This window comes from Annulohypoxylon maeteangense (genome assembly GCF_022496945.1).
Source record: "Annulohypoxylon maeteangense strain CBS 123835 unplaced genomic scaffold GGS22scaffold_4, whole genome shotgun sequence".
NCBI lineage: Eukaryota > Fungi > Ascomycota > Sordariomycetes > Xylariales > Hypoxylaceae > Annulohypoxylon > Annulohypoxylon maeteangense.
The window spans coordinates 1,547,067-1,558,747 of record NW_025953251.1 but is presented as its reverse complement, the minus strand read 5'-3'; the positions used below and the strand labels follow the sequence as shown (position 1 = coordinate 1,558,747).

The window sequence follows — 11,681 nt, the reverse complement described above, 5'->3', positions numbered from 1 at the left end:
CTTTTAAACGAATCTAATTGGTTGGAAGGATGACTCCACCGGTACCTAGGTAGTAAGCTTATAGTGGGGTAGGTTTGTTAATAACTAATTAACACATCTCTGTTAGATTCAACATCCAAAATCAACTTCAACAACATTATATAATGGTTACGAGATATTATCCTCTTAACCTTTCTGCTACCCAGGTACCTAGTGCTCAATATTCCGATATTCTCAATCGTATTCACCTAGGTAGTACCTGATTGAAGAAGATCCGCCAGGATGCTTAAACCCGTCTGTGCTAGATCTGGAATGGGGATTATGCGGATCTGAATGACTTGGACGTACGAAGTATTACATATCATTAAGCCAAATTGTTATATTTCTAATACTTAAGATTGCTAGAAAGAGAGAGAAAGGAAAGAAATAAAACGGGTTACAGCCGAATCTTTCTTGAGTCAAATACCTAGCTAATTTGATAAAAGCTCTACATAGGTATCTAGTTATAACCAAAAATATCGATCTTACCATTACGAATGAGCTGCTTGATAGCCAATCCGTCGTCTATGTGAGCAACAGCATAGCCCGTGCTACCAATCGAGTCCTACAACAGGGTATGAAAAGCGATAACCGAACCAACAACGAAGAAATAAACTCTGTCAACTTGTTCCAGAAGTTTACCGCGATATGCGAATAGGAAAATTCAAAACCATCCAATCATCTGGTAAATTGTTACGATGGCTGATCACATCTTCAACATCCCCCCTTCCTGGCTCGCCAAGCTTGGGTAGCTCTAGCCAATCGAATGATGTCGGCTGAGATGTGACGAAGATCTTGATAGTATCTTCGCATGAGTCTTGTTCTACATGAGGAACTGTCATCCTAATCTTCCTAGTAGAACACCCCTTGAATCCTATGTCGGTATCGGATGGAGCTTTCTCTGGGGGGATAGCCTCGTAGATGGCATGGAGGATATTCTCCACGTTCCAACAAGGACCCAAGTCGTACAAGTGGGCGTATATAACTTGATGCCCCGTGTTTTTCATCACCACTTCCACGATGTCGTTATGCCGTACCTCTATATGTTCTTCTGGGCCAAACTGTTTCTCATTACTGAGTATCTTGATGTCAAATGATTGTTGGAAAGCAGCTGTAACCGACTCATTAGCCAAGCCTTTGATCATCTTGAACATAGCTAAGTGTTCTAAAATTTCGCAGATGCGGTCAGCATCAGTTTGGTTCCGCACCATGGTTGGCAGGTGGGTGATCACCTGATCTGTCTCGTTCAGGACCTCATATTTGTCGTCATCTCTCAGCACGACCTGGAATACCGGGGCTTGGTTCATTTCGATTGGGGCAAGAGATCGTTTCTTCAACTTCGCCAGCCATTCATCTTGTGGGATATCGCATACCAATCGGATTGGAAAACGTGCAAGAGACGAACAAATCAGTGGTTTTGCAACCCAACCTGTCTGAATATTACGTGGAAACCCCGACAGCTCAGATGTAAAACCCCCGGCACGGGTGACCTTAACGTCATAACTCCCCCTGTCACTAAGACGACCTTGCGATGCCGGGGCAGACACAGAGAACATGTCGCCATTGCAGATTCCATGCGCGCGGCCTGCTAGCAGCTGAAAACCTCCGTTGCTTTCGACCACGGGGATCGATCTCACAACACGAGTCGTATCGGCCGGGTTGAAGAAACCCTGATCCCCGTTCCCATAGAAGACGGGATGTTGGTCCTGGCGCTGTTGCTGGTTCTGTTGCTGGCGCTGTTGCTGGCGCTGTTCCTCGTACATAGCGCACAGGTGACGGTGAATATCCATGTGTCTGCCCCCTAATCCGTATATAGATAAAGTTTTAGACAGGAAGAAGGATAGAGCTCCGTACAATTTCCCATTCTTCTCTATTTCGGACCCTACCATGGCATTTTCGTGGGGTCCGCATGCGACAAGTATGGCATATCGGCCTGGATCTAGGAGCCAGTTGTCTCGCATAGACGCATCCCTGTGAGTAGAACGAGAGGCCTCTTCTACGAGGCCGCTCTCCTGATCTGCTAGGTACGGCTGCGGCACTATGCGATCGTACGGAAGATATCGAACATCTCCGTCGTCATTGCGGTAGACGCTTGCTGAAAAACAGCAGTCTAGGACGAGAGTAACGACTAATTCTTTCTCAACCATCGCCTTGAGCAGACCAGCCAATTCGGGACCTCTTAGAAAGTCGTTGCCGTCACGTTTCTTATTGAGGACAACTAATGCTAAGTCTCCAGTCGAATGATTTGAGTATTTCAAGTGGTGATTCATTCTAGTCCCGTGACCAGAGAAATGAATATAGACATAGTCGCCTCGTTTTGCTCTACACTTGACGTTTTCAATGGCTGAGATTATATTGTCGTGAGTTGGGGCATATTCTGCACCACGGTGGGGGTCATCGCTTCCACTTGCCGCGATGGTTTGGATTTCAACGGAATCTAGTTTCTCGTCAAGTAAGTCCTTTATCATGCGAATATCTCGTACGCAACTCCTCAGGGGCTTTATCGGATAAGCGTCGATGCCAATTAGAATTGCATAATGTCTATGGACAGCGGACTGGTTTTCCATAATGAAGGGGACGACTACCTACCTAGTAGGTACCTATGGTTAATGATATGATTCATTTCTAGTAGATGAGGGTGATTAACTTGTGGTTATAAATAAGATATTCAAAGGCTACTACCTACGTACCTACTTAACTGGTACTTACCTGGTAAGCGCGCGTACCGACACTTCAAATAGTAGGTAGGCAATGATACGAGGCTATGAATGCAATGTATCATCTGAGCCTCACAAGGCATTGAATCTATATGATAAAAACATAGGTAATTAGGTATTTTTTGGAATATGCTAGGCAGAGTACGCCTTATCGGTAGTTGTCTTCCGCTACTGGTGTAGCAAGAGAAAGTTTCTATTGGATATAGAGTATACATATGACATGTGCCTGATGATGACCTTGTTTACGCCCGGTGGGACGTATATCTACCTAGGTAGGTGTCTAGGTGCCTTACGTACCCTTCAACCTAATGCTGTCCATCTGTACTCTTTTGCCATTTAGAGCACGTCTTCCGTTCTTAAAGCAAAGAGTACATTGACCATCCTTAGGGAAAACTAGTTCAACGAAGTAAGTGCCCTGGAAGGATCCTTCAGAGTTCATTAATTCCACTTCCTCCCCGGTAGAAAACAGTGCAGTCTAGGTGCAAGCTCGGTTAGCGCAAGCAAACGATTCAACTGGAACTACTAACAGTGCTACTATAGATTTGAGGACGAGATTCTTCATCAGAGAAGACAAACGTATTCTTGTTGTTCCTAAATTGCGTGTTAGCATCCGACGAGGCTGAAATCTTCGCAGTGGGGATACTTACTCTTCGGACGACATAGCTATTGTGGATATTGTGAGGTTGACTATTCAAACAAAGGCGTTAATAGTCGGGCTATCGCAATTGCCTTTATATACTTGTTCCGGTCGTTGGCAGTGCGGGGATACGAGGCAGAGGCAGAGGCAGATTGCTTTGAGAAAAAAGCCTTACTTTCCGACCGCTTACTTCACATATCTAAGGAACGATGGCGAGGCGTTTTCTACGTTCTAGATCCACCCCCCAGGACGACCCCGAAAGCGGGGGAAGCAGAGACAGTAGAATGCGTATGTATGCGTCTTTAGGCAAGAGCCTTACCAAAATCACTAACCGCACCCATAGTCGAAGAATACAGGGCCGGGTATCCCCGCTACACCGCGCTTCTGTCATCATATCCCTCCTGGTTCATATTTCGCCGTTTCGATAAGCTGCGAGCCCGACTTCTCTTGCTCAAGCAGGATAAGCTGACGCAACTCGAGAATCAGCTGGAAAGGATCGACCAGCAGGAAACATCCCCCCTTTTTCTTGGAGTGAGCCGGTCCGATAGAAACGTAGACCGTCTATCTACTCTATTAGAGATAGAGGCAGCCCTAATTGAATACGGTAAGAATACCTAATAGATCATTTGCAGTTAGGTATTAATCGAACAAGATGAACTCGTCGAGAGAACCGGTCGGATATTAAGCCTACAGTTAGCAGAACAAAAAGATACAAAGAGTCTACAAACCTGGGTGAATGGGACAGGTCAGTTAGCCAAAAACGAGATGTCATACCTCTCCCATCAATGCGAGCTAGTCTCTCTGGTCTCTGTGGCAGACAGCGGAGTCCTACAGCTCGAATCGTGGGTAGAAGATAAGTTGATTCGATACTTATCTATCTTGCGGCCTGTGAGAAAGCTTTTGTGACACTGGGGTGTGCGCTTAGCTAATAACTACCTACCTACAGAAATTATTTCGCGATATTTCCGCCGGACCGGATGTATATATACACAGAGGACCTTGGATCCGACGTGCCGCGAACGCGGTGTTGATTCTCTTAATCATCATTCTCCTGATGGTTCCGGTCGTGATATGCAATGCAATCAGTACCATCTCGGTCCGAATCATCATCATTATTCTGTTCACAGTCTCGTATCTGTCTATAATCTCCTTTTTAACAAGGTCGAAGATAATAGAGTTGATTCTCGCTGGGGCTACGTGAGTATTGTCTCAGTCCAAGGAAGCAGATGATTAATAACCTTTCTTAGGTATGCTACCGTTCTTATTGTGTTTGTTTCTGGCTCTACCACAATAGGAAGTTAGGAAAGTGCAGTTGGGAATTCGACCATGTTAAATGTTGAATTAAATAGAGAAGATTGCAATCATACCTAGGTAGGTACCTATATAGGTAACTTTGGAAATTTAGGGGTTGTTTCGTTGTAAAAGTCAATTGAAATTTATAGGGTTATAGTGGGTCATATAGTACCTCGGGCTATTGTCTATTTCGGCTTATTTTCCAAGGGTTTATAGCGCATTAAGCCCCGTAAGACACTGTATGTATCAGGGCATTTAGCGATAATATGCGCTATCCATAGATCTATTGTTACAGGCAGCCCTAGAATTGACAGCAAATAAAATATAATGCATTATATCACTAAAACTCCTTGTAATTGTAGTGCGCCCTTGCAGCCTTATTGAACTACACCTTTCTAATGCTGTTGATTGGAATGTTGGTTGGGTTGGATGGGAGCCTGGTGGCCATCCATTAACTAAGCTACTAATTGGTTTGTGAGGCTATTCACAACTTTAGTGGGCCGGCAGCGTTGGGAATAGCTTCTAATAAATATTCAAACAAGCCACTCAATCAATGTGAGACCACAACCAGAAAACAGCTTGTTAATATGGAGATTCGTGCTGATTGGTTTACATATATTATAGCAGACTTTGACCCAATCCAATCTATGCCGATATTCCTAAAATGTACATGTCTTATTTGATCTTCGAATATACCTACAGTGATCTACCAGGTCTGTGCGGACACTCCTTACTTTTCCACCAAAACTCACCCTTTTGAAAGACTCTTGTAAGCGACGACAACTAACTCTCGATATATTTACTGGCATATATCTATAGTAATTTGACAGCGCTATCGATCTATATATTTAATCTAATTTTTAGAGCTATATTGGTTGCGCTGTTTCCTAGCAAAGTTGGGGATAGTATCACTTCTTACAATTCTTCATATATTTGGTGCGGCGGGTACTTGAGCTAACTTCTAAAGCCTATAAAACATGTAAATCAATATATATTATAATGAAACTTAGAATTCATTAATTTTAAGCAAAGCTTTATAGCTAAATATGATTTCTATATTTTCTTCCATTTTTTCTTTGGTATATATCTTAATTCGAAGTTAATGAGTTTTGGTGGGGAAAAGGGGGGTGTCCGCACAGACCTGGTAGGTAATTGTACCTATATGTACCTACTAGGTAGGTATGTACCCTAGCTCACTGATTACCTAGGTATTTAGGTATCTTCCTTCAAGGGGTAATTGTGAATTTCTTCAATTCGGTCGCTTACCTAGGTAGGTAGCTATAAATTTATAGTTTTGCTTTGCTACGACATCTAGGTATATTCCTAATTAGGCGGTCAAGATGAGAAGCTTTCGTTTGAGGCAAAGACAGGAATCCTGCCGCGTCTCACGAGAGTCGTCAACTTACAGAGAGGAGGGGACGGGGACTATCAACATTAAGAGACCTGCAGCATCTGACAGACGTCAAGGTGTGCCTCCCAACGGCTCAGCTGACCGCAAATTTACAATTGTGGCAAGATAGGGTCTTAGTATTCCTCCTCGTGCGACGGCCGAGTATGATCTAGACACACCAGGGCCGCCAAACATCGACTCGGGCCGCTCCTGTGTCGCCGAATTGGGATCCCTTTGCTCGCGGGCAGGTTTTGAAGGTTACATGTTGAATGGGCAAACAACGGGCTATTACCTAGTAACGGGAGATTCTTGATGCTATGTGGTTGGGAGCGTGGATCATGCCTGGTGAGCGATGTTACAGAAACGAATTGTCATACAGTGATGGTTTTTTTTGCCGTGAACCGGCCTCATTTACGCACGATATGACGTGGTTATATAACAAGACACAGAACTTCTCGACTGGGGTTTAAGGGGAAACATCACAACCATTCTAGACAGGTAGAACACGCCTTCAACACCAGTCCTGAAAGAAGATTTCCAACTCATATTCTTACCAACAAGTCGCAATGAAAGCCCTCCACGGCCTCCTCACCACCCCAGCCTTCCTCATCAGCAGGACTTGGGCATTACCATATTCACTCTCCTCAACCGACTCAGTCGTCACCCTCACAATAACCCAAACAGTCATACCAATCCCCCTAATCACCAGCACCAGCAGCAGCGCTCCGCAAACAACCTTCGCCCTAGCAGAACTCACAACGAACCCGACAGAAAGCGTGACCGTAGAACCGATCATGACTCTCCCCCCGACTCAACTCGACCCCTCGACCGCAAGCTTCACCGGGAAGTGCGATTACACTTCCTGCTACGAAGGCACCATCGTGTGCTTCTACTTCGCCGGCTTCACGTCCTACGACGTGTCAAGGGGGCCTTTGCCGGGGGAGATCGCGACGATGCTTGGGCCGTGCGATGATGGCATGGCTACGACTCAGTGATGTGGTTGGGAATGGGGATATGAGATTATGACCAAATATGAGCTTTATGATGGGTTAGAAGATAGGTATATGTTTCTCAAAAGAGGAAACGGGGGATTTGGATGGGTTGTTCGTATATACAAGACTGAACTATGCTAGTTACAAGAATAAAACCCGTAACATTGCCCACCATGCAAATATATCCTCGTTTCATCGTACTTAGGTATACTCGGGTTTACGTTGCTGGGAAGTGTAAGCTCAACTACCACACACAAAAGGCATTAGATAACTTAGTAAAACAGGGGATCACTAACCAGGACCGCCAATAGCAGTAGTAATAGCCCCACTCTCGACATAAACGCCCGAGAAGTAGAAATCCTCCACACCGTCAGAGTAGCCAGAGCGCGGCAGTTCGAGAACACCTAAATGCCAGTCCGCACCATTCGACGAAGTCGAAGTCTTAGCCGGCGCAACGACCTGCGTCAGCGGGTCGCCGGCCTCCGAGTGCCAGAAACCGACTGTGCCGGCGCTGAAATCGATCTCGAAGGCGACGTTGTGCCAGACGTTGGCTTTCCACTCCGTCTTCCACTTTGAGTTCTGGGAGACCATGCTGGGGTGGGAGTTAGCTGTCATCATCCTCTCCCCCTTTCCCCCTTCTCCAGGTAATTAATTAATACGTAGGTATCGACAGTACTCACAACTGCAAATTCGGATTCTCCGTCCTACTCTCCCCCGAAATCCAGCCATACTTCAGCTCGGTAAAATGGCTCTCAAAGAAGCAAATCTGATGTTCTCGATTCTTCGACGGGGCATTCGCCTCGGTCCGCGAAATACTGAAATGGTAAAACACCTTGCCGGAATTAATCGCGGCCTTCGTCTGCGGGATGAGCTCGATCCGGCGCATATTCTGGCCGTTCCAGAACGCCGTGCTGTCGAGCGTGAACTTGGCGCCTTGCTTTGACGCCGTGTCTGCTGGGTTCTTGTACGACGACGATAGACTGATGTATTTCTCCACCGACCCCGAGCCGTGGATGTAGTACTGGTACGGCCCGACTTGGTTTCCCCACGACCATTTGTTGAGGTCCGCTGCTGTGCTGAGGTCGTTAAAGCGTCCGTCCCAGAGGACCGCTGCGCTGGCGGCTGTGACCAGCGTTGAGATGAGGGAGGCTTTCATCTTGGGAGGCTTGGGGGAGTTAGTTGTTTGGGCGAAAGAGACGGTGAACCGGGTTTTGGATCTTGGGGGTTAATGATAGGTAAGTAGGTATACATATAGGCTTCTGCCATACATTCGTAACCCTCCATCGTGCCATTGACACCCTATCTGGGGAAAGCTGTACGGGGTAGGGGTTTATTATGGAGATTACCCAGGCACGGGCTAGATTCAATTTAAAGATGGCAGCCCGGACCGTGGGTTTGGGCGATTGTGAAGCATTCTATAGGAAAATGTGTAGAGAACTGCGGATTAGAGCCTCCGATGATCTTGCCTTGGTGGTTGTGTTATATTAGACATGGGGGATTATACGTAGGGGAATTTAGCCTATTGGGAATCGCAGCCAATGCCAGCCGCCCTGCATTTCCGCCATACCCCGTGGGATTTCCGGTTTTCTAAGATGGCCTGGAACACGTCCCAATACTAAACAATCATTTATTAGCACGCTGAAAATAACCTCGTAAACTAGAATACAGACACATTTCTCGATACATGAGCAGCAGTCGCCAGCGCTCCGAGGCAATTTACATCTAGAACCCCAATCCCTAACTAACCGAAATACATGTGTGTTTCATTACTCGTAGACCATTATACTGCTGAACGCGCAGAGCAAAAAAGCAAAGTTCTCAACTTCGTGTGGATATCGTGCTTATGGTCAATATAATGGCCCATCGGACAAGTCCTAGTATTCTAACCCAGCGCTATAACTGCCACTTCTGGCCTCGGTCGCCCGATCTAGACTGGTTCGAGATTGGCTAATGCTCCTCTTGCTATGTGATGTGCCTGGTCGGGAATTGATTAGATCGCCTTGTTCCGCGGCGTACATAGCAACTTCTGGATCGGGCATATCGTCGCTGATTTTATGAATAAAGTACGCAGCAATGAGAGCAAAGAAGCCACCACAAGCTAGGACAATACCAAGACTATGATCGCCAGGAACACCTCTTGGTTTTTGGAAAATTCGGAAGATTATGCTGGAGCCAAGAGTAGCGATAAACTGTGGCGAAGCAATAGCCATGTTGTGGATGCCGAGAATAACACCAGCCTGGTCTGGTGCATCTTCGTCGGCCTTCAATCGCGAATCTTCGTCGAGTCCGTTGACCGAATCAGCAGAATCTAGGTCCTGGTCACGTGCAAGAGATCTCATCTGTTGCTTCCGGGCCTGGTATAATATATCACGACGACTTATTTCAGCGCTGATAATGGCCCATGGTGCCCACAATGCTAGAGCCCATGTAATACCAATAAGGCCAATGAGGAAAGTCGCTGCCTGAACCGATCGGACAAGTACAGCGCAGAACATCGCCCCAGCGAAAAGGAGCTCGGACAATAACCATGCTCTCCGTAGCGTAAATCCTGGAATTACTAACCGATCCAGAAAACTTTTCCCACCCGTAATGTTGCTATGGATTTCTCCATGGGGGTTGGCGACAGCGGGACTATTGTCATAGGTTGGGTCGATGAAGAACGGTAGTAGGACGTTAGTTGCTAAGCTTGCGATAGAAAATATTAGAAGGGCGAAAGTCCCCACCCGGGTTGCCCTCTCGTAGAGCTCATCTAGTTCTTCTGGAGTCATGTGGGGATTTGCTTCTAAAAAGGGTTGAACGTAGATTTCTCCGATATAGGAAGACGTATAGAAAAGCATGGGGAAGAATCCAACCCACGCAGCAATCTGAACGACGCAAACTTTGGATATCTGTGGGGGGAGTCTCTTTATAGCGGCGAAGATCTTTACAAAAAACGATAAAATACCAGGCTGGCCGGTAGCTGGACGTCCACTGAGCTGGGGATTACGCTCGGGAATGAGTACTACGCTCAACACTATTGTGGAGCAGAGGAAAATGCTGGCTATCGCACACAGGTCCTTGAATTGACTGCCTCCAAAAAACCAGACGTATTTTGGGAGATTAATACCACCGGCAATATAACCGATGATGTTGCCAATACCAACCATCCTACTAGCCATGGAGTTCGCGGCTTCCTGCTGGTGGGATGGAGCGCAGTCGACGATGAAAGCCCGAATAGACGCTTGTACTGTATTGACAGCAATATCCAGTACGTAAATCCAGATAACAGCGACAACGATGATAGTGACCTTTACGCCGCGAGATTCCGGATCCGCACCGAACACGCTGAGGAATCCTCCGATAATCTCCCTAATCCAGGCGAGAAACATATAAGCTAGTGACGTGGCTGCAGCACCACCCAGCATAAAAGGCTTGCGTTTCCCCCAAGACACTCTACAGTTATCGCTGAGCATACCAATGTATGGCTGGACCAGAGTCCCAGTGAGCGGACCGGCAACCCACACAAGAGCCATAAGAGACTTGCTCAGACCAAGAGATAACAGATATGGGGTGCCATTGGATAACTCTACTGCCCAAGCAACCTGCAATCCTCCGAGACTAAGTGTCAGAAGTAAGAGGTACCAGATGCTCTTAGTCTTCTGGAACTCATCTTCGGCTTGTTTCGAGTGTTCCTCGTGTAGGAAGTCGTGTTCGGCCCCGCTGGGGGAGAGCAGAGGGGAGTTCTCATTGAGCCTATCCAGTCCGGCAGCCTCCCCAGCATTTACTCTTATCGTGCTTTCCGACCACGCGAGATCGACATTGTTATCTAATTTCGAAGATGGATCATGTTTGCGATTCGACGAAGATTCGTGGTCCGAGGACGAGGAGCTCGACGATGACGAGGTCATCGATTGGTCGGTACCGCTTTCGCGACTAAGCTTCGTTTGTATCTAGTGCCTATGGCGAGCGAGGAAATACCCAGGCCCGGAGTTCCGGATCTCGTTGTAGTTGATGAAAGCGAGCCCAGGGATATGGAAACAATTGTTGTTGCCGTCGTTGCCAACTTTTAATCGTTCTATATGTTTATATTAGAGTTAAGGGGGTTGAATAAATAATTGAAGAGTTCGGTAGGCCAGGGTCGGACAAATTTAGCCGTCTTGACCACTAGTTGGAGGGAGCTAAGAGCACAAGTTGTCACACGGTCTGGGCGGCTTGAGATGTTACCACGAGACCGAGGCACATGTAGAATGGTGGCGCGTCGTAATTGGTCAAGATCGAGTCGCGAGGGATGAGCTGGACGCTACCAAGGTAGTAGGCAATACGTTTACTAAGAAATCATTGGGACACCCGTTTGACTCCGCATGACCTCCAGTCGGAAAGGCGACTGTTTGGATTATCGTGGATTGGTTTTAGTCGCTATGACATCAGCCAGTCTGAGACGCAATAGGACTAGATCAATATGGAGAGCCTTCCGATTTCCGATTTCTGGGTCAGAGGTTCTGTGGAGATTAACGTCTTGGAATAACAACTTCTAAGGTCGATCAAAATAGATTTATTTTATCAAATAAATCTAATTGTGTATATTCATGTGTAAGAGATGATTGTGAAATGTCCTTTATCATTATTAATCCCATAGAAAGACGGCCGTTTACTCA

General features: G+C 46.5%; 6 protein-coding genes across 6 annotated transcripts; 2 read left to right on the top strand and 4 right to left on the bottom strand.

Moving 5' to 3' along the window:
- Window positions 1-124: 124 nt before the first annotated feature.
- On the bottom strand, window positions 125-2,795 carry GGS22DRAFT_157351 (putative caspase). The gene is made up of 2 exons (XM_047960491.1): window positions 2,728-2,795; window positions 125-2,607 (listed from the first exon to the last, which is right to left on the bottom strand). Exon 2 carries the CDS (start codon window positions 2,583-2,585, stop codon window positions 657-659), a length of 1,929 nt encoding a protein of 642 aa, XP_047821350.1. The 5' UTR covers window positions 2,586-2,607; window positions 2,728-2,795; the 3' UTR covers window positions 125-656.
- Window positions 2,796-2,864: 69 nt separating this feature from the next.
- GGS22DRAFT_110526 (uncharacterized protein) lies at window positions 2,865-3,488 on the bottom strand. The gene is made up of 3 exons (XM_047957933.1): window positions 3,383-3,488; window positions 3,263-3,326; window positions 2,865-3,210 (listed from the first exon to the last, which is right to left on the bottom strand). The coding sequence occupies exons 1-3, from the start codon at window positions 3,394-3,396 to the stop codon at window positions 3,025-3,027; spliced, it is 264 nt and encodes an 87-aa protein (XP_047821349.1). The 5' UTR covers window positions 3,397-3,488; the 3' UTR covers window positions 2,865-3,024.
- GGS22DRAFT_110549 (uncharacterized protein) lies at window positions 3,267-4,762 on the top strand. Its single transcript, XM_047957934.1, has 5 exons — window positions 3,267-3,660; window positions 3,716-3,976; window positions 4,025-4,260; window positions 4,319-4,569; window positions 4,620-4,762. Exons 1-5 carry the CDS (start codon window positions 3,582-3,584, stop codon window positions 4,672-4,674), a joined length of 882 nt encoding a protein of 293 aa, XP_047821348.1. The 5' UTR covers window positions 3,267-3,581; the 3' UTR covers window positions 4,675-4,762.
- Window positions 4,763-6,807: 2,045 nt separating this feature from the next.
- Window positions 6,808-7,123, top strand: GGS22DRAFT_157340 (uncharacterized protein). The gene has a single exon (XM_047960490.1). It carries the CDS (start codon window positions 6,850-6,852, stop codon window positions 7,048-7,050), a length of 201 nt encoding a protein of 66 aa, XP_047821347.1. The 5' UTR covers window positions 6,808-6,849; the 3' UTR covers window positions 7,051-7,123.
- GGS22DRAFT_157338 (uncharacterized protein) lies at window positions 7,124-8,513 on the bottom strand. Its single transcript, XM_047960489.1, has 3 exons — window positions 7,728-8,513; window positions 7,344-7,639; window positions 7,124-7,272 (listed from the first exon to the last, which is right to left on the bottom strand). Exons 1-3 carry the CDS (start codon window positions 8,201-8,203, stop codon window positions 7,265-7,267), a joined length of 780 nt encoding a protein of 259 aa, XP_047821346.1. The 5' UTR covers window positions 8,204-8,513; the 3' UTR covers window positions 7,124-7,264.
- Window positions 8,514-8,531: 18 nt separating this feature from the next.
- GGS22DRAFT_110495 (MFS general substrate transporter) lies at window positions 8,532-11,160 on the bottom strand. The gene has a single exon (XM_047957932.1). The coding sequence runs from the start codon at window positions 10,932-10,934 to the stop codon at window positions 8,922-8,924; it is 2,013 nt and encodes a 670-aa protein (XP_047821345.1). The 5' UTR covers window positions 10,935-11,160; the 3' UTR covers window positions 8,532-8,921.
- Between the last annotated feature and the right edge of the window lie 521 nt (window positions 11,161-11,681).